The 26,045-nt window shown below is 33.7% G+C and overlaps 3 protein-coding genes across 3 annotated transcripts; all 3 read right to left on the bottom strand.

The window, feature by feature from the left end:
• Positions 1-10,285: 10,285 nt before the first annotated feature.
• Positions 10,286-12,221, bottom strand: LOC126717448 (pro-hevein-like). The gene is made up of 2 exons (XM_050419193.1): positions 11,738-12,221; positions 10,286-10,764 (listed from the first exon to the last, which is right to left on the bottom strand). Exons 1-2 carry the CDS (start codon positions 12,161-12,163, stop codon positions 10,558-10,560), a joined length of 633 nt encoding a protein of 210 aa, XP_050275150.1. The 5' UTR covers positions 12,164-12,221; the 3' UTR covers positions 10,286-10,557.
• A 4,902-nt stretch (positions 12,222-17,123) lies between these two features.
• LOC126719377 (wound-induced protein WIN1-like) lies at positions 17,124-20,091 on the bottom strand. Its single transcript, XM_050421941.1, has 3 exons — positions 19,794-20,091; positions 18,327-18,634; positions 17,124-17,329 (listed from the first exon to the last, which is right to left on the bottom strand). Exons 1-3 carry the CDS (start codon positions 20,089-20,091, stop codon positions 17,159-17,161), a joined length of 777 nt encoding a protein of 258 aa, XP_050277898.1. The 3' UTR covers positions 17,124-17,158.
• Positions 20,092-21,410: 1,319 nt separating this feature from the next.
• On the bottom strand, positions 21,411-23,286 carry LOC126717447 (pathogenesis-related protein PR-4). Its single transcript, XM_050419191.1, has 2 exons — positions 22,831-23,286; positions 21,411-21,870 (listed from the first exon to the last, which is right to left on the bottom strand). The coding sequence occupies exons 1-2, from the start codon at positions 23,242-23,244 to the stop codon at positions 21,700-21,702; spliced, it is 585 nt and encodes a 194-aa protein (XP_050275148.1). The 5' UTR covers positions 23,245-23,286; the 3' UTR covers positions 21,411-21,699.
• Positions 23,287-26,045: the final 2,759 nt, after the last annotated feature.

The following is a 26,045-nucleotide window of genomic DNA, read 5'->3' as shown; positions in this document are numbered from 1 at the left end:
AGGTATATTTAAAACCAATCACAATTATATATATAATTTGGAATCTAATTGGATCTAAATTTTTCGGTTTTTGCATCCAATAATTCACTTGTTACAAAAATTAAAAATTAGATGGGGCACATAGCACAAAATTGAACTTCAACTAAATTCAATTTAAAATCTAATTGAATTTAAACTTTGAGTTTTGAACCTAATAATTCACATGACACATAAATTTTAAATTAGATAAGACACGTGGCACAAAATTAGACTTTAATTTAGAATTTAATTGTATTTTCTCTCAGTTTCACCTATTATTATATATACATACATAGATTAATAAAATTCACTCATCACATACGTTAGCGTGTAGACTTTATGTTAAAGTCAAATTTGTAGTAATTTTAATAATTTAAGGTCTGTTTGGTTGTGTTATTTAAATAATAGTTTTCATTATTTAAATAACACAACACGTATTTTCATAACACTTTTCTATCAACACATATTTTTACAATACTTAAATAACGTTATTAAAATAATATTAGAGTCCTTAAATTTGTAAGAGAAATGCTAACGGATACCGTTAGGGTATTGACTAACAATTCATTTAAAGAAAATACTTATGAAAAAAAAAATCAATTAATATTTTGACAATTTTTTTTCATTTCTTATAAAAATAATGTTAAAACTTTTATAAAATGAATGGTTGACTAATACTTTCAAAACACGCATCAGCACAGGCCAATTTTTAACCCACCCACCAGTGTTAGGTAGGCACCATTACAACAGCGTCGGCAGTAAAAAAAGAAACATTTATTTCTTCTGAACATTTATTCAAGAAAGTCAAAGTATGAAGTACGAACATCTTTCATTAATCACCGCAACAGGAGGGTAGTTCTTACCGTACGTAGTTCTTTTTTTTGAGAAACAACCGTACGTAGTTCTTAATGGCCTTGAGCATTAACCTTTCTACTTTCTAGGCATCGGTGTATGGTTGTTGGAACATGCCTGCATCATGTGATCTACGTTAAGTTATACTGTACGTTGCTCGTGCTCTTGTTTGAGTTTTTGTTACTTGAACAAACATGATTTTTAGGCGGAGTTTAGAACTTTCCTAAAAACTAACATTGAAACTGTCACGCCCATAACCCAGGGAAAAGTAGTTAGACACGTGGCAACAACTACACATTTATAAAGTTTACACTTTACAAGTGTGAAAGACCTTTTTTACAATTAAAGAATATATCCTCAAAGAAAATTTCATTAATAAATCCAAAAAAATTTCTTCAATAATGCAATTATCAAAGGATCTCCAAAATAATAATCTTCCAACATCATAAAGAAAATAAACTAAATCTTGGAGACTAAAGTCAGAACAAAAGACAATATTAAACATAAAAGTCAAAATCTTATTATAATGATTCCTAAACTTCACTCATATGCACGTCCCAGTGGAAACCCAAAATATGTTATTCTTCTTGATCAGAATCTAAAAGGAGAAAGAAGGGGGGGGGGGGGTGAGTGGACAATTTAATAAGTAACCAAAGTCCTAATAAATTCTATCAAGCAAGTAAACATGTAAAATAATAAGTTGAACATAGGTCAAATATTTTAATCTTACAAATATATCATAGATGGATTAGAAAAAAAAAATCAATTTTCCATATATTAAGCTATAATTTACAATAGGTTCCAAAAAACACATAAGCAGTTTCAAGGACTTAAAATATTCAAATATTCAAACATAATTCATATTCTTAACAATCTTTACGATTATGGTCACGCTATATTCCCGTAACTGGGCATCAGATTCAAATGATATTAGTTTTGTGCTAATGTATATCCCCCATTAGCTGGGTCCAGAAACACTATAAACTCATGATGCCCTAGATAGAACTAGTTTCAATACCAATTAATGACCCCATTGGGTAGGTATCAGAGTACCAATAAATAACCCTCATTGGTTGGATATCAGAGTCAAAACATAGTTAGATTGTCTAAAATCATATATATCAAATCATAGTTCAAACAAAAATATATTTCATTCAAATACATACATATATATATATATATATATATATATATATTCAGTAATCAAAATATATTTATGATAATTCTTTATTCTTTACTTTAAATCAATGCAGCTAAAACAATTAAATAAAATTATAACAATTAAAAACAAATTTCAATAGTTAAAATACAACAGTATAAGCAAAATAAAATCAATTAGGATAAGGTTACTTACCTCAGCTAGCTCACCACAAAAAAACTTTTCCCTAACACTTTCTCTAAAATCCTTAAATGTCACCTAAAACAATTTTAAAGCACCATTTACTCAATAACCAAATAATTCAAGAAAAACTTATAACAGTACCCGACCAAAAGAGAGACTACTAAAAATATCCAATAACTCTCCATTATTATCTCACACCAAAATTTCACCTAATCATAATATTTTTCTTTATATATAAATTTTTTTTTTTTGCCACAACTAAGACCATAACTCTTATTACTATTTAGGCCCATGGGCCATCTTCAATGATGTGTGTTCCTTTGTTTCCTTTCTTTTTTTTTTTTTTTTTAAATAATTATAACTTTTCAAACTTCATTGACTTTCCTATTCACTTCTACCAAAATCAATAAACAAATAATAAGAAGAAGAAGAAGAAAGAAGGAAGTTGAATGTTGCTTTGTTTTAATGTTTTCTCAGAGAAAATTCTGGGTGAGACGGGCATATAAGCCCATTGTCTCATTGACATGCGGGACCCACGCTCATGGGTCCCATATTTCAGTGAGACAATGGGCTTATACGCCCGTCTCACCTAATACCTTCTCGTTTTCTCCTTTCTTTTTCTTTTTTTATTTTTTTTTATTTTTATTTTTAACACACATGGCTCTATGTCAGACCTCAAATCATGCCTAGACTACTAGGCTTCTATATTTCCCCCAATACCACTTCGGCTTCTGCCATATATCCTAAGAAGTCCACATCAAGTACTATTTATCAAATAAAATTGTGTAGAAACTTGAGCATTAAGCCTAAAAGTTTACAGCCTCTGTCTACGCTTAACGCAACAAAACTTAGAAAAAAAGGGAAAAAACTTAGGTGCTCTGGAAGCAATGCTCCCTAAATAAACAACAAAAATCTCTAATTCACAGTCACGATTACTTCACATTTGGTCCTCTAGAAAGAAAGGTGAAGCACTACGGTGGCTAGAAATTATACCGAAGGTGATGACTGACGGTGCTTCACCATTGCTTCACGATTATACCGAAGGTGTTTCATGATTGCTTCACGTTTCCAGATTTTCAAGCAATTCTATACTCATGGATACAGGAGCAACAAAGGAAGACAGAGGTGGTATTTTGTGTATAGCAAGAAATGCAAACCTTTTTACTCGGCTCTGACTTTAGCTAGACTTATCTCATAAAACAACGACCATTCTACTTGCTGTAAGAGAAGCTTTATTTAGCCTTAAGGAGCTTTGGATTTAAGTAGTCATCCTTTTGACTAGTTGGAGGGAAGTATTTTTGTTCTAAAGCTATATGAGAAAAAGTAATTAGGGAAGGAATGCAATAGTGATCTTAACAAGTTATGTAAAGCTACCTGTCAACAAAAATAAGAAGTTATGTAAAACTATTGCTCTTTTTTGAAGATTTGTAGATCCTACTTGTTATTGTGGCAGAGCAAAGAAAGTTGGCATTAGAGGAGGCCTCTTGGTCTTTTGTAGATAGATTTGATTTGTTGTATTCTCTTTTTTATCTTGTTTTGTGTACCGATGTGTTTGAACTTTTCTTCGTTTAAATAAAATTTTCTTGATACCCAATTTTTTGAATAAATGCTCTTCAAATGAATTCATTGGATTTTTTTTCCCCTTAAGTGTAGAATGATTTTGTTGTATAAAACCTGTGGACCCACTGGAATCTGAAGCCACTGGAATAGAGAAGGCGTCGCCGGAAGGAAGGAGAAAGCGCCGCCGGAAGGGAGGAGAAGAGATTTTGGATTTTAGGGAGAGTGTTTTACATGGGACTGTGAGTATCCCTGTTTAATGAAATAAACAAAATTCTTAATCAAATAAAAAAGATTTGATTTGGGTTTTTATATATATATATATATATATATATATATATATATATATATAAAAAACTGATGTGTTCTCTACCAAAAAAAAAAAAAAACTGATATGTTAGTCTAGGTGGCGATTGATGTGGCAATTTATTTATTTATTTATTATTTAGGCTGTTTGACATGTCAAACTTTTCCATCCAAGAGATAACGGCAGAGACTAAATTGGCATGCCATTGAAAAGTTAGGGACCAAATTGACACAATTGAAAGATTAGATACTAAATTAAAATATATTGTAAAGGATAGGGACCAAATATGTAATTTACCAAAAAAAAAAAAAAAAAAAACTTTAATTCCAAATAAAGCTTAGATTTGACAATAAAGAGATTCTTAGGCTCTTACCTTAATTGTGTAGTCAAACCTTCTCTACTTGAGTATTTTGGGTAGTCTCCTATTTCAATATATCTGTCATTATACACTGACTTAAATTAACTTATATATAGTTAGGGTTTTAACATTATTTTCTAAAAACCCCTTAGTAAAATTAATTGTAAAATTGACCCCACAAAGAGCTTTACTTAGATACCCCTCCTTTTTTTTTTTTTTTTTTTTTTTTTTTTTTTTTTTTTTTTTTTTCTGGCTATTACAGAAACCCTTTAGTTTAATTTAATTAAATTTTTAATGACCCATGCATCTAGTGCCACTGCCCTATGTTGGAATAAAAAAGATCTTAAACTCTTAATGGACCATGCTAGACCTGGACGGGGTCAATGGGTGATCAAAAAAAAAAAAAAAAAAAAATGGACCATGCTAGGAGCTTAAGAAAAAGGGCTAAGTTAGTCGTTATGATATGCATAATAAAGATATGTACATCTCATAATTTAGAGGAAGTTGGTAGAATTTAAGGCATTACAAATTTTTTTACAACAAGCCATCCCATTAGTACATTATAAGTTTATATGAGATTATTTTGTAATGAATTATTTTATAATTCATATATAATAGTAAATAGGTAGTACTATATTTGAGAATTAGTTATATTACATGTCATGAAAAAGAGGGAAAAATTAAATTATTATGATTGATATGATTAAGTATGCAGTATGAATGGATTCACAAATGTTTAATTATTTTGACTAAATTAACCCCATAATTATTTTCTATATTTTTTATTGTCTGTGTTATTAAGTGTGGGGCCAAAGAATTTGTGATTCCGGCCCACTTTCCATTAGGGCCCAAGGCCCGCGCCGAGAATAGACGTTGTCGAGGACATGCAACGAAAGTCCACGTGGCCTATAGATGTAGCCGAGGACGATCCTGTCCTCGGCATCCCAAAACCTAGAAGGAAAAAACGGCACGCCATCAAAGGCAGCCTCCAAAGCGCTCCCAGAAGAAAGGGCGAGTGCAATAGGACGTGCACAGGGGTACGATGTAGGAGCGGTTCAAGGAAAAGCTGTCACCTCTGCATTGAATGCGCCAACAAACGTCCTGATCGCATTAATGGGGAAAGGACCTCTGAACAGTGTGACTTCGGTTACTGCAACTAACAGAAAGTGGGGGAAGGCGGTTGATGGGACAAGCACTTGAGTAGTTACCTGCCTGATCAACAGATGGATGGTCAGGATCAACTGAGAAGGGCTATATAATGTAAGAATTCATCCACACCAAAAATGGCATGAGGCATCGTCTCTAGTACCATGGTAACCTAGCGTAAAAAGAGTAATAAGAACATTAAGCTCCCCGGACAAGGCCCAAAAACTAGAGCCACCCAGGCTGCGCTGAGGAGAAAGTCTTCTTAGATAAGCTCAGCTCACCTCTATGGGATCATCATGAATACCATGACTAACGACTGTCCGTTCACCAAGGCCTAGCCTTTTAGCCTACTCTCTACAAATTTATTGTTGGGCCTTAACGTTCGAACCCAATACCAATTTGGGATCATTACAAATTGAGTCCTTACAATTGGTACCGTTTGTGGAGAAAGGCTTGTGCATTGGCGCAGACAGTGGTTAGTCATGATGGGATCAAGCCCCTGTCAATAAGGGTCCCTCGAAAGAAATAGTTTTGGCAGTGGTGCAAGCTATGCGAAAGCCTCTCCATCATTTCCAGCAGCACACGATTATTGCCCTAACTTAGCTCCCACTCAGGGCTACACTTCGAAGTGCCAGTGGCACGGGCAGTTCTAGGGGCTTCTAACATAAAGTTTATGCCCCACACATATGCTAAGGGGCTAATCCTCGTGGGACTAAAAAATATAAGTGTTGGACAGAACCAAGGTCTTGCATAGTCCTCAGACTTAAACCTATGAGGAAACCAGCTACTTAAAGAAGAAAGTGCTAGACAAAACCAAGGTCTTGCATGGTCCTCAGACTCAAACCTATGGGGAAACCAACTACTTAAAGAAGAAAGTGCTAGACAGAACTAAGGTCTTGCATGGCCCTCGGACTCAAACCTATAGGGAAATTAGTCACTAGAAAATATAAGTGTTGGACAGAACCAAGGTCTTGTATGGTCCTCGGACTCAAACCTATGGGGAAACCAGCTACTTAAAAAAGAAAGTGCTAGACAAAACCAAGGTCTTGCATGATCCTTGGACTCAAACTTATGGGGAAACCAGCTACTTCAAAAAGAAAGTGCTAGACAGAACCAAGGTCTTGCATGGTCCTCGAACTCAAACATATGGGGAAACTAGTCACTTAAAGAAGAAAGTGTTGGACAGAACCAAGGTCTTGTATAGTCCTCGGACTCAAACCTATGGGGAAACCAGCTACTTAAAGAAGAAAGTGCTAGACAGAACCAAGGTCTTGCATGGTCCTTGGACTTAAACCTACGGGAAACTAACTACATTAAGAAAGGCTTAAGTCCTAGACAGAATGGAAATCCCGCGCGGTCCTCAAACCCCCAGCTCTAAGGAAACTAACTCAACCAAGTGTTTAGACCCAGCACAATCATGCCTCGGTCCTCGGACCGGATGCCCAAAACAAGTTAAGGCTATGAATATCATCTGAAATGTGGCGAAGCACCCTAGTGCCCGGTGACCCCCTCGGGCAGTTCGTTTTAGGTTATACATCCTCGGGTGATCACCCCATATGCAATACAGAACATTCAGCTGTTATCCCGGTTAGTCTCATATAGTTAACCTGTTTGAAGTCGGCATTGTTGTGCCCGTCAGTTTTGATAAGTTCAAAGTGATAACTCTTTGCTAACATGGGCATCGGCTCTAAGTGCTGTTCAAAAGAAAAGGACACCAACACATCCATTCACAAAATAATTATTGTAGAAAAGAAAGAACACGCAAAATGGGATAAAATCATCTTTTATTAGACAAAGAAGTAGTACAGCATACAAAAAAGGGGCTTAGACAAGCATATACCAGAAGCTAACTACAGAAAAAAAAAAAAAAAAAAAAAAAAAAAAAAAAAAAAAAGGGATACACGGGAATGATAGATCCTTCAAATTTTGCTCTAGTAGTGACTGAGCAAGTCTGGGTGGCACCAGTGATGGAAGAGAGGAAGAAGCGAGGATTCCAAATCCCCATACCAGCTCTAACAACAATCGAGCAAGTACCGTATTAGCAGCAATCAAGTGAGAACGGATGGTACCGGCGATGGGAAATCTCAATGCTGTCGCACCAAATATCTGATGCGACCTCTGCCTGCTTCGGATTTTGGCTGAAGGAAGAAGATGCTTCTTTCTTGCCTTATCGAGGGGAAGAAATGTCTTGAGTCTATGTCTTCCTTACCCTGACCGAGCCATCTTGAATCTCAAAGATACCCAAGACTTCTGAAGAGGGTGTGATCCCTTCACCCTCATCCTGACCTTGTCCATGTCACCCCCTAAGGCTCAATCACACTGGTAATGGGGACTTTGGGCATAATTGAAGGGTTAGGGATTTGAAAACCCTAAAGGATCTGCAAATAAAGGGAATGACCTCCCATCGTGCTTCTTATATGGGGGGCAAGCCTGGCGGCATTTAATCTCTGCAAATCTCCAAGAAAAACTACAAACGAGATAAGTCCCACCCAATTCTCAAAGCAGTCTTCAGCCGTTGGATTTGCGTCGCCTAGTAAAGAGACCTTATTAAAGGCACGCCTTGTGTACTGAAACGGCAGGAACGCAGCATGGGTAAACTAAAAGAATGTCTCACAATCAGGAGCGTGTCCCAGGCAAACGAAGAGGCTCCGGCCTTGATGAAGGACAAGACTTGGCAAGCCATGACATAGGCCTGTCGTCACCAAAACCCTCCTCTCCGTCCGAGGAGCCGGACAGCAAGATTTTGAGGGGCTATTGTGGGGCTAGAGAATTTGTGATCCTGGCCCACTTTACATTAGGGCCCAAGTCCCACGCTGAGGATAAACGTTGCTGAGGACATGCAATGAAAGTTCAAGTGGCCTATAGATGTAGCCGAGGACGATCCTGTCCTTGGCATCCCAAAATCTTGAAGGAAAGAATGGCACGCCATCAAAGGCAACCTCCAGAGCGCTCCCAGAAGAAAGGACGAGTGCAGTAGGACGCACACGGGGGTACGGTGTAGGAGCAGTTTAAGGAAAAGCTATCACCTCCGCATTGAATGCGCCAACAAACATCCTGATCGCATTAATGGGGATAGGACCTCTGAACAGTGTAGCTTCGGTTACTGCAACTAACAGAAAGTGGGGGAAGGCGGCTGATAGGACAAGCACTCGAGTAGTTACCTACCTGATCAACAGATGGATGGTCAGGATCAACTGAGAAGGGCTATATAATGTAAGAATTCATCCACGCCAAAAGGGGCATGAGGCATCGTCTCTAGTACCATGGTAACCTAGCGTAAAAAGAGTAATAAGAACATTAAACTCCCCAGACGAGGCCCAAGAACCAAAGCCACCCAGGCCGCGCCGAGGAGAAAGTCTTCTTGGATAAGCTCAGTTCACCTCTGTGCGATCATCATGAACACCATGACTAATGACTGTCCATTCACCAAGGCCTAGCCTTTTAGCCCACTCTCTACAAATTTATTGTTTGGGCCTTAACATTCGAACCCAATACCAATTTGGGATCGTTACAAATTGAGTCCTTACATTACGTATACAAACATATTGGCCGAACAAACTCACAAGTATTTAATTATTTTGACTAACTCAACTGCATAATTATTTTCTATTTTTGATTGCATGTATTATTAATATTTCATTTGTGTGTGTGTTTGTTTGTTTTTTTTTTTTTTTTTTTTTTTTTTTTTTGAAAATTTTACACTTTTCACATTAACCTTTTTTGTGTGCTCAATTTTCTATATTAATTATTGAAATTAAATGAAGATGAAATTGGAGGATGAAATTGATATTTTATTTATTTATTTATGAGAGAAGGATGAAGTTGATTTTATTTTGAAAGTTGAGGGATTAAATTGATACGAATAATAGTTTGAGGATTATATTAAATTTTACCCCATAGTTGGAAGAACAAATTAATAATTTAATTATTATTATTATTATTATTATTATTATTTGTGTTGAGAAGAAACATGCATACTGCATTAATTACTAAAGGCTTTTTTTTTTTTTTTTGGGGGGGGGGGGGGGGGGGGGGGGGAGCGAATATCAAGGGAAAGGTAAGGCCCATAAAGTCTTACCCCCAACTTATACAACATGCTTGCGCCTCACTATCCATAAACTAAAGAATTATATAACTTCAAGAATATATACGAATGTGAATGTGATTTAACTTGATTTCTTGATAGTTCATGAAGCTCTGAAAGTTGGATTGCGTTATATTATTTTTGAAGGGACTCTAAAAATGCAATTATGATAGTAATTCTTAGGGATCCAAGTGCATTGAAGTTTAAACTAGGAGACTGAAAGTCTTGTTGAGTATATTCACACCAAGCTTTCTTATTATTGTGGCTGGGCTTTTCGTTTTGCCCCTATAATAATAGCAAGTTGTATAGCCCATAATCTTGCAGCCTGTGTTGCATCTCGAACTACCTGGTTGGGCCTTCCCTCATTTCCTCTATTCTTCTCTGGGTCCTCTTTTGGATGGGATGGGTAGGGCCCATTGATCTTTGCTTAATTGCTTATTTGCTTATCTTCTTTCAATAAAAATATGTATTCATGAAAAAACAAAAATATAATTGGGTACGCCCAAACTCATCTTCATTAAGAGAGGGGATTTTTTAAGTGAAAGAGTGCCTTTTCATGTTGTGTAATCCATAAGCCCAATAGACCTCTACAAAAGAGAAATACACACATTGCCTTAAAAATAAACAAAACACATGCCAATCTATCTTATACATATATGATTACAATGCAATCCTAGCATATGATAAACTTTCAAAATGACTTGAAAGAAATCAAGATGACAATAATTTATTATTTCAATCCAAAATTTCAAAAAGGGAAAATTAAAGATTAACCAATTGCCATCTTATCTTTTATAGCTACTCGCACCAAAACATGTAAGCCTTATAGCCATTTGCGCCCTTATTAACAAACCCATTGTAAAGTCACTTTTTACATTTTATGCATAAAATCTCTATTGATCATTGATAATAGAAAGCAGAGGGTTAAACCCATCGCCACAATCCACAAACTGGTAATTCACCATAAGGTGGCCTTGAGCATATCCTCTTCCATCTGTGTCCAATCGTTGGAAAACCCCAACATCCAAATCCAACCCTCCATTACTGCACTGATCCACAATCCTCACTGTTGTCTGTGCCCCCGTCCACGCATTTGTCACCTAAATAAAAGTCAAGATAGGATCGAGATCATCAATTTGCTAGTAACCATTATGGATACTCTTGCTCTTATTGAAGTGAAACTTTATGTTGATCACTATAATCAATACTCCAATACCAATTAGTAGTGCCTTTGAAATTGGGTTAATCCTGATTTGTTCTAATTGGTGGGCTATCAAGTATTTATTTCTCCTTAATTATGTGGCAGGTCTTGTGAACTTACTATTTATTGCTATCCCATAAACCTACTATTTTTCTACACCAATCACAGTCAGATAGAACAATTGTGTCAAAATATGTGTGAAAATTTGTGGTATTAGCATTAATTATTGGTCTCTATTATATGCCTGACCAACTGGGGTGTACAGCAGCAAATTAAAAGTAAAAACTAATAAAAGCTCTGAGATAGACAAGAAACATTGACCCTTTTTGTGGGTAAGATTCGTTGAATGAAACAATTGAACACGGTTTTGAAAAACTTTATGTTGATCACTACAATCAATACTCCAATACCAACTAGTAGTGCCTTTGAATTTGGGTTAATCCTGATTTGTTCTAATTGGTGGGCTATCAAGTATTTATTTCTCCTTAATTATGTGGCAGGTCTTGTGATGGACTGTTTATTGCTATCACATGAACCTATTATTTTTCTTCACCGATCACAATCGGTTATATAGAACAATTGTGTCAAAATATATGTGAAAATTTGTGGTATTAGCATTAATTATTGGTCTGTATATATGTGCCTGACCAACCGGGGTATACAGCAGCAAATTAAAAGTAAAAACTAATAAAAGCTCTGAGACAGACAAGAAACATTGACTCTTTTTGTGGGTAAGATTCGTTAAATGAAACAATTGAACACGGTTTTGAAACAATTGTCTATCAATAACCCCATTAGCAAATAGCTAGCCTACTCATATTTTGGTATCAAGTTAAAGAATGTTACAAGAAAAAATCAGTTTCATTTCTTACCTTCAAGCACTTGCCACAAGAAGCCTGACCACGAGGCCCAGCCGGGCCACAGAAAGCTGTCCATCCATACTTACTACGCCATGCATAGGACTTGCCAGCATCCCAAGTAGAGCAATATGCACTAACAGCATTTAAGTCCCAGCCATGTTGCTCTGGATTATAATAATGATATGTGGCACGCACATTAGATGCACTCTCTCCACCACCTCCGCCTCCGCCACCACCACCGCCGCCGCCACCTTGGCAGTTACTTTGGCAGTTCTTGGAGGGTGAGCAGTAGTCATCAGTTGTGCCACAATAGCCATATTGGCTACAACATAGGTTGTTTGAGCAAGTCTTTCCACCTACTTGCCAACCACATTGTTGAGCTATGGCATTAGCTACTAGACACAATAAAACAACTGAGCACAGACCAAGCCTCTCCATTTTTTGCTCAATTAAAGCACATCATGGTCTAAGATGGCTTGGGGTTATATGGTAAGGGTGCCCAAGTGAGAATTACCAAAATACCAGTAATATTGGATATACATTAGGACCTAGGTGTAATGTTGGTGTGCTTATGGGGACTACATACTCATCAATTTTGGGCCAAAATAATCCTCGAGATTGGTGGAATGTGATTATTCAATTGATCAAGTGGCATGGAACTACGGTGGACTTAGTCAGGAAGATAATCTGAGGCGGCTAAGCCTAAGCGCATGGGTTGTTGTCAAAAGACATGTGAGGCGGCCACAAATAAATGTTAATAAAGAGAAAAAGGCCAAACTTTGAAAGTCAGAAGATAAGGTACCTGGCCAGCTTTGTTTAATCGTGATTCATGTATATAGATAAGCTTTCCTACTCACCCTTATGACTTTTGTGTCTTTCTTGGTAGGAACACAACGAACCTATGGAAATGAGTAATAAGTAAATCTAGATCTCTGGCATCAAAGAGAGCATGTAGCAAATAAATGCGAATATTCCACATTTTGTTCATAAATTGGAATACTATTGTGTTTCTTAAAAAAAAAAAGAAAAAAGAAAACTGTCATTGTTACGATAATTATTATTATATAGTTATAATGGGCTTATGCAAAACAGAAAATAAGAAATACAGATCTAAAAAAATAGGCAAAAACAATGCATGATGTTAACACTTAACAAAACGGGGAGGAGGTGTTAAGGAGCCAAGTGATGGTTGACCTCATTCCAATTGTTAAGAGGAATACCCTATGTATTATCAATTTTTGTTAGGTATATAGTACACATGTGAATAAAGTCTCACATTAAATAATAATAAAAAGAATAAATGATTAATATAACATAATTACACTCATACACTAATGCACATTAGGTTTAGGTCTTTCAGTTAAGTGATGTCTCTATATGTTATAATTTTTTTCATGGAAAGAAAAAAATTACTATAAAATTTATTATTTTTATAACTAATTTAGAAATTTACTAAAAATTATTGGGAGCTATACATCTCTATCCCCATACATAGTGAGGGTCTAATAAAAGTTTCAAATAATTTTTTCTAGATTTATTGCATTTTGCAGCCAATTGAAGGCATAATTGGAACTTGTTCAACAAAAACCCCATTTTGAATTAATGTTTTAAAAAGTGTAAATGCTATCCCTTAATTTTTTAGTAACATATGCAGTTGGAACTTTTTTTTTACATGAAATAATAAGAACAACTTAATTAAATTGGATGGTTCACTTGTATATGAGATTAATTAATAGTATAATATTTCAGGATTAGTCTTTTGTTTTTAAAATGGTAATTACATCCTATCACATGTTGGGTGATTGTCTTGTTTATGCATGTGTACTGTGAAATGCCTGTTGATGTTGATTGTATGCTAGAATATGTTATGAAACATATTGGAAGAAGAATCACTAAATTTAGGTTTAATTTAAAAAGATTAGTTAAAATTTTACCCTGACTATTAATATCAAATGCAATATTTTGAGTGGAAATGCACTCCAATTACACACATGTACAGGACTTTTTTTTTTTTTTGGGTGAGTGATGGGGATAATCTCATAGTTACAAGTGAGAGGCAGGGCCGACTGAATAGGGGAGCAAGAAATGCGGTCGCCTAAGGCCCCAAGGAAAAAAAAGACCCCCAAATTTTAACTAATAGGGTTATTTATAATCAATAAATAAAATAATTTTTTTTTACCAGATGAAAAACAAATAAAAAAATAGAGAAAAATGCAACGTTCACAATATTTTTCACAACATTTTTACAACTAATGCTAAGTAGCAGGTTGTTACAACTTGTTGTTGATGGCAAAAAAATAATTATAGTGATATTTTCAAATGGAAAACAAAAAGCAGTTTAAAATATAGGATTTGTTGTAAAAAATATTGTGAATGTTGCACTTCTAAAAAAAAGGAATAATAATAAGAGTTTAGTTAGCAAACTTTTACTAGTTTTCATCTAAGTCTACCACTAACACCACTGTTTTACTTACCACTGTCAATCTACCACATCAATAAGTATAAAAAATTTTGTCAAATTTTTTCTGTCTATAAAATTTCTAAAAAAAGAAAAAACTTTACATAGTTCATGTTAATTAGTAATAATTTTGCATCTAAAACAAGATGATCAATCTTCGCTTTAGGCCCCCAAATGCATCAAGCCATCCCTGGTGAGAGGAAGAATTTAAACCCTAGATGTCATGAAAATAGGTGTCAATTAGTTGAGTTATAATGCTCTTGACATGTACAGGTGTTCTTGAGCATGCAAAAAAAGATGTTTCTTGGACAAATAGATTTTAAGTGGTGCATAATTATGAAATAAAACAAATAATATTATCACTAGTGAATCTTGTTAATTTATTATTGTTAATATTAAGTTCATAATTTAAATAGTATTGCACCCCAAAAACCTAGTAATAGTGAGATTTTACTTTTTTTTTTTTCTTTTTTTTTTGTTGAATAAAAATTTTATTTATGAATATCAAAGTACAAAAGAAGGGAGGGTTTGGAATCATCTCTCCTCACAACCTGAGTAACTAGGAGAGGGACCCTAGAGATGGGAATTGACCCTACCCAATTAACAAAAATAGCCTATTGAGCTAAAAAATGGACTTAAACATTGCCTTCTCTATACATAAAAGAAAAGGAGATAGCATCAAAACACTTTACAAAATCCAAAATATCTGCAATCACCTCTGCAATACTTCAATGAGAAGCATAAATAGGAATTAAGTTAGGAACCAATTTGTGATCCCCGTATATTTGTCTTTTCAATTTTTGCATAAAATTCCCGTTCACATTGATATTGGATGATTTACGCTTTTATTCTCTATTTGTAATAATTTTAAAAAGAAATTAATCTACATTAAACCAAATAGTTTACCCCTGACTCACCCAAGGCAGCTGTGGAGGATTTCCATTCAGCTTTGGAGTATCTCTTAGCTGGATTTATATAGGATTTAGAGAAAAAATGTCAATTGATTTGTAGAAAGTTTCAACTATTAATGGACTAATTTAGAGGTCAACAGACTATAAATTCTTAAAAAGTATGAAGTTGATGAACAACGTTGGGGTCCTGGGGACTATATACGTGTTTGTGTGTGAGAATACGTATTAGAATAGGATTAGGTTTTGTGTTATACCACTCCTAGAGCCTATGTGTCGGTTTATATCTTTTTTGTTGATAATTAAGATGCACTCCAATTAGCGTGCTTCAAAGAGTTTGATCATGCAAAGAGAGATAAAAACGTAGATGGTTCAGATCTACACTCCGACTAGGTATAGGATTAGTATTTATTAGGGAAATTACATTAATTTCTTTAGAGGTTTCATGAAATTGCGCTACATTCCGCTCCTGTTTTTTTTTTTTTTTTTTTTTTTGAGAGAGAGAGAGAGAGCTGTTTTTAGTTACGTATTAACTCTTTTTTTTCTTTTCTTCTTTTTCTTTTTCGGTGGTGAAAGTACGTCCTAACCTGTTTTTTTAGAACATGTACTAACCTATTTTGAATAACTAATAGATTATTTATCTAAAGTAAAAGACATTAAGAAATTTGTTAAAATGTTTAAATAAAATAAATAAGGCATGTGTTTGCATCTCTTAGGTTTGCTTTCATTAGACTTTCAACTAGGGTTGTGTATTCACTACACCAATCTAACGAACTCGATTCATCCCAATTCGATGTCTTGAATTGTCTTTTTGTGGGTAAATAAGTTGGGTTGGCTTTTCTCTTTCTTTTCTTTGCTCTCCTTTCTATTTATATATATAAATAAATATATATATATATATATATATTTTATTTATTGAAATTTGGGTAGTGTTGGATTTGGCTTGGCAAAATTTTCAACCCAACCAACTTGACACAACTAACGTTGTTAGTAGTTTAATATATATATATATATATATATTTCTCAGTTTAATTTATTTTTTATTTAAGATTTATTTAAATTTGTTAGTTAGATTTATTTTGATATTTTAACTTTTTAAGACATAATTGTAATGAAATTAAATTGAAATATTATGTCAAATTGTGTAAATTAGAATAATTTATTAAATAATGCAGTTGAACGTTTGAATGGAACTTTTATTTCACTAGGTTGAAGATTTTTCAAAACAAAGAGATCGGTTCAGATTAGAAAATACCCCAACATAACCCATTCACACAGGCTTTACTTTCAACCTCTATATTTCATCACTATGCAAGATTTTAAGCAGAAACATGTAACATCAAATAATTAAATCCATCATGCTTTAATGCAAATTATCAACGAAAATTTTTTTCTAATAAAAAAAAAAGATTTGATTTATTTGTTCACAAAATCTAAGGTTCAAATTCACCCACACATCAAAATCCAAATGTGATATTTGTAAAACCCATAATATTTGTTTGTTAGAGATATATTAGCCCATTAGCATAAGCCCAAGCCTAATTCTACTTTGTGTGCAAGCTAAGTCTCCTACTTGTACTAGAAGTCTATTAGTTTAGGGTTTAGTCTACTATATATACACATGTTATGATTCATTGTAATACAGGATTTGTACTACACTCTAATATATTATTGATGTAGCCCTTTAGGGTTTCCTCCGTGGATGTAGGCCGTTAGGCTGAACCATATAACCCTCGTGTGTTATTGTGTTCTATACTTTATGTTTTCGCTTCCGCATCCATACTAGTATATTCAACATGGTATATCAATACTAATATTTAATATTGTTAAAGCTCCAACAAGGTGGATCCACTTTTGAGCAAAGAGAACGAAAATGACAAGTATATATCTAAATTTCATTCTCAGTCACCAAATGCTGTCATTAATTTACTAGACTTCCTTCCAACGGTTTAGTTCTTTTCTTATTCTTAATTATTCATGAAGCACTGGCTCCATTTATTTCTTGGCAAATCCATGGATTATGAGACGTTGGGCTACTTGGGCATCATGAAAATAGAACACCGCGCTTCAATCACCACAGTTCACAAACTGATAATTCACAATAAGGTGGCCTTGAGCATTGCCTTTTCCGTTAGTGTCTAGTTTTCGGAACACACCTACGTCCAAATCTAGACCACCATTACTGCATTGATCTATAATTCTCACTGTTGCTTGAGCTCCTGTCCCGGTGTTTGTGACCTGCACAGTACAAATGAAATTTAGCGGCTTTCTTCTCACTTTCCTTATTAAAAGAATGTGATACACTTGGTGTTCTTTTGAGAATAGTTTATCTAACTTTTTGCTTAAAGTGTGCTAAAATATACTTGTATTTTGAAAAAAAGATTTAATAAGTGAGAAAATACGGAAAAAAAATAAGGTCTTAAAAAGTTATATATAAAAATTAAAAATTGAAGGTGATGCCAAACAGGCTCTCGGTCTAATAAAATTAATAATTGATGGTCTCTAGTGAGCCTACACTTTGTTGACAAAACCCTCTTAAGTTAAAAAAATAAAATAAAATAAAAAAAGAGTTAGCTTTTATGCATAGTTTTCAATGTTACATCCGGCAAGCGTATAAAGAATGAGTTCAATACTTCTATGGATTAGACTCATCAAGACTATGATACATGTTTATTTTTTACCATGTGTCATGACTTTGATGGTTCTAATTTACAAAAGTACTAACTCTTAGCCAATTCCCTAGCAAGCATATCAATTTGTCGAATTTCATAACATCCATGATTTGATGGTGCAAAAAGAAATCAAGGTCTGAGTTTTGTTCGTCTAAGAATCAAGTTATTGACATCTTCATAAAAGTTGTTTAAAATTGATACTGTTCTAAAAATAAAGAATAGATAGATTAGAATTCTCTTTTCAATTTAAAAAAAAAATTCCAACCCCATCATGTCAAATTTCTCAAATTAAAAATGAAAAATAGCCAATATCAATTAAAAATCTGTCACAAAGAGAGCTACACTATTATAAAACCACAAAAAAACAACAAAAAAAAAAACAAAAAAAACAAAAAACAAAAAAATAATAATAATAAAAAAATAAAAAATAAACTCAAATTCGATACCTGAAATTATACTAATTAAGTTGTTTTATTCTAGTTTAGTTCTACCATAATTTTCCATAATAATAGTAATAATAATTCTACCATGAAAGTTAACTTATTACACCACTTAGTACTTACCCTTAAGCACTTGCCACAAGCGGCTTGTCCACGAGGCCCAACAGGTCCGCAAAAGGCAGTCCAACCATATTTGCTACGCCATGCCAAGGGTTTGTTGGCATCCCATGTGGAGCAATATGCACTCACAGCGTTCAAGTTCCACCCATTCTGCTCTGGATTGTATAAGTGGTACGTTGCTCTCTCATTTGAGGCACTCTCACCCCCACCGCCGACGCCACCGCCACCGCCAGATTGACAGTTGCTTTGACAACTTTTGGAAGGTGAACAAAAGTCATCACCAGTCCCACAGTACCCATGTTGGCTACTAACTATTGATGTAACAATTTTTTATAATAATTTTTATGTGATTGATGTAACAATTTTGATTTGTGTAAAATTATTCAATTCCTTTCCCTTGGATTCCTTTAGAAATTACTTATTCCATTTCTTCGTAAACTCTAAAACGAATATTCTAAAATTTGGGAAATTTATTGTGTCTATAACATTGTTAATTGTGTTGTCTCTATCTCCCATTTTCTCCTTTTTGTCGATTGAGGTTGAAGGATATCATGAGAGGCGCCCTTGATTTGTTCTTAGCCCAAAAGTGAATTATTGTCACTTGCATGGTATGAAATGTTCCTTCTTGGTGCTATAGGTGGTGGTGACTATGTGTTAGGAACCTAGTGGTTCTTAATAGAGGATGGGTAGGAATTGTTGGGGAACTGACAGGAAAATTGAAGAAAATTAACATAATTCGAGATATTCACTCTCCATAGAGAAATATTGAGAGAGAGAGAGGGGGGGGGGGGGGAATGCACTAAGCAATCAATTAGTTTATTCTTCAATGATATCTAATATTGAATTACAATTGTGGATAACAATTTTGTCTCGCTTCGCTTTGACCTGACCTTCTCTGCTTTATCCAACACAAGTTTTCCCTACCCCACAATGGTTGTCGGGTAGAGATGGGTCTAGACATTTTAAACCCCACCCCTCGTTGATAAAAATTATAATTGTAAATATTTCACATCTTAAAACCCTACTTTTTAAACAAACATATCAATATTAGCTTATTTTATTCTACTCATGACTAATTGCCTCTATTTTGTTATTTGTTAGACTATGAAATTTTTGTTTTTGTTGTGATATTGTCTTGTTAAAGACTTGGATATATAATATTATTCAGTTTTTGTCAAAAATTTATTTGATTCGATAGGATAAATTTAATTGTAATTTCAAATATATTTTTAATTATGAAACAAGTTTTATTAAAAGAAATTATAATAGTTGTAGGGAAAATTAACAAAAAGTAGAGTTTAAATATAATACGAAATAACACTTTAACAGCATACTAGCTAGTTTTTAAATCCAACACAAACAAAATAAACTTAGGTTATTGAATGGAAAGAACTAACAAATTAAACAATAAAACTTCCTATTCTACCAATTAAAATTGGTGCACTTGGCTTTGTTAATATTGAAAACAACATGGGGAGCATTCGTTGGCTTCTTCTTCATTAGCCGCCTTCTCTTCCTTGACGAGTTGTAGTATCGACTCAAACAACCATGTAGAGTAGGGTAACGTGATTGGCTCTTTGTTCCCAACCTCAATCTTCTCCTCCTTAAGTTGACAGAGTAATGCTTGAAACATTATAGAAGACAAGTATTGGTTAGGAATCACATATAGTTTGCGCTTTTCACCCACATGCATGGCCGTGAGGTTTTTCTTGCTCTTCATTTGTAGATTTGCAAAGAATCGCTGAACTTTTTCTATAACTTTCATCATCTTCAACCCTAGTGCCACACTTAGACGCAAAGAAAATTTAGAAAAGATTGGAATTCTTAAAAAGTATGAAGTTGATGAACTACGTTGGGGTCCTAGGAACTATATATGCATGTGTGTGAGAATACGTATTAGAATAGGATTAGGTTTTGTGTTATACCACTACTAGAGCCTATATGTCGGTATATATATATTTGCAACTATATCATTGTCGTTTTGATCAAGCACTCCAATTAGCATGGTTCAATGAGTTTGATGACAACCATCTGATCATGCAAAGAAACATAAAAACGTAGAAGGTTCGGCCTTCAGGTCTACACTCCTTCTAGGTTTAGGATTAGTATTTATTAGGGAAACCACATAAATTTCCTTAGAGGTTTCGTGAAATTACGTTATGTTGCCCTCCTGTTTTTAGTTATGTGCAAACTCTATTTTTTTTTTTTTTAGAGTATGTACTAACCTATTTTGAATAACCAATAGAAGATTTTCCTAAGGTAAAAAACATTAAGAAATTTGTTAAAATGTTTAAATATACTAATTATAATCAATTAAGTCAATATGGTTTAGGCTTGTGTTTGCATCTATTAGGTTTGCTTCCAATTGACTTTTAAATAGGGTTGTGCATTCATTGCACCAACCTAACTAAATAGATCCAACCCAATATATTGTCTTGGATCGTTTTTTTGTGGGCTAATGAGTTGGGTTGGGCTTTTCTTATTGGAAAATTAGGGTTGGGATGGATTCGGTTAGCCAGATTTTCAACTCAACTAACTTGACACAGCTAGCTCACGCTATTAGCATATATACACACACACACACACATATATATATATATATATATATATTAATTTGATTTATTTTTTATTTAAGATTTGCTTTAAATTTGTTAGTTTTATTTATTTTGATATTTTAAGAAATTATTCTAATGAAATTGAAATATTATGTCAAACTGTGTAAATTATAATAATTTATTGAATAATGTATATGAATAGTTGAACGGAATTTTTTTTCTTTTTCCTTTTTTTTATTAGGTTGGAGATTTTTTCAAAATAAAGAGATCAGTTCAGATTAGAAAAATACTCCAACTTAGCCCATTCATACATCGAAAGGCTTTACTTTAAACCTCTATATTTCATCACTACGCAAGATTTTAGGCAGAAACATGTGGTATCAAATAATTAAATCCATCAAGCTTTAATGGAAATTATCAACAAAATATATGTTCTATTAAAAAAAAAATCAAAATAACAAAAGATTTGATTTATCACAAAATCTAGGGGGTGAATTATTTAAAATGTAAGGTTGAAATTCACACACGCATCAAAATCCAAATGTGATATTTGTAAAACCCATAATATTTGTTGAAGCTCCAACGCGTTGGATCCACTCTTAAGCAAAGAGAACTAAAATTGCAAGTATATATCTAAATTACATTCTCAGTTAACTTCCAGCAAATTCAAACGCTGTCATTTACTATAGAATTCCTTCCAACAGTTTAGTTCTTTTCTTATTCTTAATTATTCAAGAAGCACTAGCTCCATTTATTTCTTGACAAATCCATTGATTATGAGACATTGGGCTGCTTGCGCATCATGAAAATGGAACAGGGCTTCAATCACCACAGTCCACAAACTGATAATTCACAATAAGGTGGCCTTGAGCATTGCCTTTTCCGTCAGTGTCTAGTTTTTGGAACACACCTACATCCAAATCTAGACCACCATTACTGCATTGATCTATAATTCTCACTGTTGCTTGAGCTCCTGTCCCGGTGTTTGTGACCTGCACAGTACAGACATGAAATTTAGTGGTTTCCATCTCACTTTCCTGATTAAAAGAATGTGAAACGCTTAGTTTAAGAAAATTAATAATTGATGGTCTAAAGTTTGTATTTGATTGAACTGTTTGTATTCATCTTTAAAAAAGAAAAATAGATGGTCTAGTGAGCCCATCTATTTTGAAAAGAAAGATCTTTTTTATTATATACTTTTCCAAAATCACTGATACAATCATTCATCAAAAGAATAAATAAATAAATAAATAAAACATGATCAATAAAAACATTTAGCCTTTTAGTTTTCGTAGGTAACTTTTAAGAATTTAGTAATTTCAAGCCATTTCATACCGAATCATCTCTAAGGAAAAAAAATCATAGCCTTTTATGCATTGTTTTGAATGCTACATCTAGCAAACAAGAAAATATTGAGTCTAGTGCTTCTATGTACTAGACCTATCAGGATTATGATATATTTTACTTATGATTATATATCATGATCTTGACGGATTTAATGTACAAGAATACCAAACCTTAGCCAATTCCCTAGCAAGCATATCAATGTGTCAAATTTCATTACATTAATCTGTAATTTGATGACACAAAAAGACATCAAGGTTGAGTTTTGCTTGTCTGAAGATCAAGTTATTGACAACTTCACAAAGTTGTTTAAAGTTGACACTTTTCTAAAACTAAAGGATAGATAGATTAGAATTTCTCTTTTTAAATTATTAAAAAAAAAAATTCCAAGACCACTATATCAAATTTCTTCCCCAAAAAAAAAAAAAATAAATAAAAACAAAAACAAAGAAGCCCATATGAATTTAAAAATCCGTCACAAAGAGAGCTACACTATATTATAGTTTTAAAAAACTCAAATTTTGTATTTGAAATTACACTAAGCTGTTGTATTCTAGTTTCTATTATAAATTTCCATAAAAAATAATAATAATTCTAGCAGTACTTACTTGTAAGCACTTTCCACAAGCAGCTTGTCCTTGAGGCCCAACAGGTCCACAAAAGGCAGTCCAACCATATTTGCTACGCCATGCCAAGGGCTTGTCGGCATCCCATGTGGAGCAATATGCACTCACAGCATTCAAGTTCCACCCATTCTGCTCTGGATTGTATAAGTGGTACGTTGCTCTCACATTTGAGGCACTCTCACCACCACCACCACTGCTGCCACCGCCAGACTGACAATTGCTTTGACAACCATTGGAAGGTGAGCAATAGTCATCACCTGTCCCACAGTACCCATATTGGCTACAACAAAGATTGTTGGCACATGTTTTGCCACCAGCTTGCTTGCCACAGTCTTGTGCAATTGCACTAGCAAGTAAGCAGAGAGATAACACTAAGCAAAAGCTAAGCCTTTCCATATTGTGTTGGCTGTTCACAATTTAATTTGGAAAAATATGGTTCAAGGGTGTATGAATTTATAGGGAGGAGGTGAGTATTAGAATTACGTATTATCCTTGGTAGTTTGAATAATATGGCATAGTAATGTTAGGTGTGATATTGACCTTGACTGGACTAAGTGCAACTTGCTACATGAACTACACAGACTTCTATTTGATTTGTAGCCAAATATAGATAAAGAATGACAACAATCTTGCACGATCGATGGTTAAGGGTCAAGAAAGGCAACCAAATTTGTGTCATCATGATCATGGCGTACTTTTCAATGTATTCCATTCTGCTGAAGATCTGCCGTGATCATCTCGGTCAATTCTGGCTTGCATTATTATTGTTGCATGGACTCAGAGAGGGATCTTCCTGGTGATCCATTTTGGGCCGAAGTTAAAATGGCCCTCTTTACTTCTACAATGACAAAGAAGGCCGCCATTATTTAATATTTCTTTTTTTTCTTGAAGGAGACCCCTTAAAGCCCAATCCATAATTCTTCTTGCTGGAATTATCCAAAAAGAAGGCCGCCATTATTAAATATTTCATTTTTTTCTTGAAGGAGAACCCTTAAAGCCCAATCCATAGTTCTTCTTGCTGGAATTATCCAAGATATATATTAACCTTATAACATCTCTAATCTTCAATGTGGTTAAATTACTTTCTCAAAAAAAAAAAAAATGTGGTTAAATTAGCTCCCATGAAAAAAAAAAAAAAATGGTTAAATTAGCCAGTATGGCGTATACGTTGTGCTGCAAAAAGTCTAATGACGTAATAAATTCAACAGCATTTTTCATAAATATTGATGAATTAAAAAAAAATCAATAATTACAATGGAGAGAGAGATTTGAACCATAAATATTTAGAGAAGAAATACTAAGAAGTGTCAAATAATTAAGTTACAAGATTCTTGATTCATAACTATTGATGTAACAAATTTTTTTTAAATAATTTTATTTTATGAGATTGATGTAACAATTATGATTTGTGTAAAATTATTCAATTCCATTCTTTTGGATTCCTTTAGAATTTACTCATTCCATTCCTTTGTTAGATTGTTAGTGGTGGTTTGAGTGAAAGTGGTGTTTTAGTAATCTCAATATCTATCACATTAATCGTAACGACTCAAAGAAAAACACTAGTCACATCGACACTATACCTCAAACTGATTAGTCATAATTAAGGTTACTCTAATTGTTAATAAAGCCCAAATCTATCCAGTATATGCCTGGTTTGGGACTTAGAACACACCCACATACATAACACAAATTTAAACAATATCCAAATCAAATTTGGGACATCACATCAATACTTCATTTTGGAGTTCATAATGAAATAGAATTAGTAAATCATAAATAGATAAAATGTAACATAGTGCATTTAAGTAATGAAAAGAAAAGGAAATTAAATGAATGAAAAGAAATTAAATAATTTTGCATATATCGATGTTATTAGCGAGATTAGCGAGCAGTTTAGTCTAGTTTTAAATAATATTGTTTTTTTTTTTTTTTTTTCAGAATCTAATTATAATACTGTTTTATACTTCTGAATCTTATTCAGAGTTCAAGATGATCTTGAAATAGTGGACCTCTTTAGAAACAGTGAAAATAATGATGTGATAAGGAACTACTATATTATGTTGTAAAACTACTACTACTACTATTATTATTATTATTTGTATTTTGTGTTCCTTTTTTGTCCACTTTTGAAATAAAAATATAAATAATTCAAGGTTTATTCATTTCGTCTATAATATTCTTCGTTTACTATAGACGAAATGTTCTCATTGATACTTGTAGTATCCTTTGTTCTAAATTGAATCCCTGTAATACTTGTTGTATCCTTGGTTTTAAATTGAATCCCTGTTTGAAACTCGCATTCACGTTTAAGGGAGTCCATGTATAACATAAAGACTTCATAAATTATATTGTGGTGAAATATATCAAAAACATTTACAAGATTTTTTACTTCAAATATATCAATAACATTTACTATTCTTCTTTATTAATGAACTGAAAGAAGAATAGTAAATTAAGGAAAATTATTGTGTACTCTCTCCTTTCACATGAATGGTGGGTCCCACTAATTAAATTCATGGTAGGATTCACCATTCATGTGAGAGAGGGAGTACGCATTTATAGTACTCCGAAAGTATCTAATAATTTTCCGTAAATCAAAATAGAGAAAATCAAAATAATAAATAATTATAATTAAGAGAAAGTTTGAGTAATCTAAGGTAACATGTTTTTAAAGAAATTATTTTTCGAATGGTAAATATTTATTCAAACTAAAGTTTACAATTTGGAAATATTTCTAATGTATATAGGTAACCTAGTTGTACTTGTAGGGAAGCAAGACCCAAATATAGGTATTGGGCTGTGGATCGTGTCCAAGGACGTCAAATAGCCCAAGAACAGGTAAATACTAACAAAGGCATACCGGTTAATGGGCCGTGAAAGAAGTCTGGTCATAAGGAACTGGAAATGTTGTCCAATGAGAAGTGTCTCCTCGGCTAAACAGAGTAAAGGTCAAAGGTTCGACCCTTCATCAAGACAAGACAACAAGCAATCATGCTAGTAAGGATAAACATCAGATAGGGATAATACAAAAGAGAGTTGGGAAATATCAGAGAAGAAAACTGTTACCACTGCATTAAATGCTCTGCATCTAATCCCCTGGCCGCATTAATGTGGAGGTGATACCTGAATAGTAATCTTCAGCCTTACAGCTACCCCCAAAAACTTCAGGAATGTGCTGATGGGACAAGTATCAAAGC

The sequence above is a fragment of the Quercus robur genome, chromosome 3, assembly GCF_932294415.1.
Source record: "Quercus robur chromosome 3, dhQueRobu3.1, whole genome shotgun sequence".
Taxonomy (NCBI): domain Eukaryota; kingdom Viridiplantae; phylum Streptophyta; class Magnoliopsida; order Fagales; family Fagaceae; genus Quercus; species Quercus robur.
The sequence above is the reverse complement of the archived record's forward strand: the minus strand, read 5'-3'. Positions and strand labels throughout refer to the sequence as shown.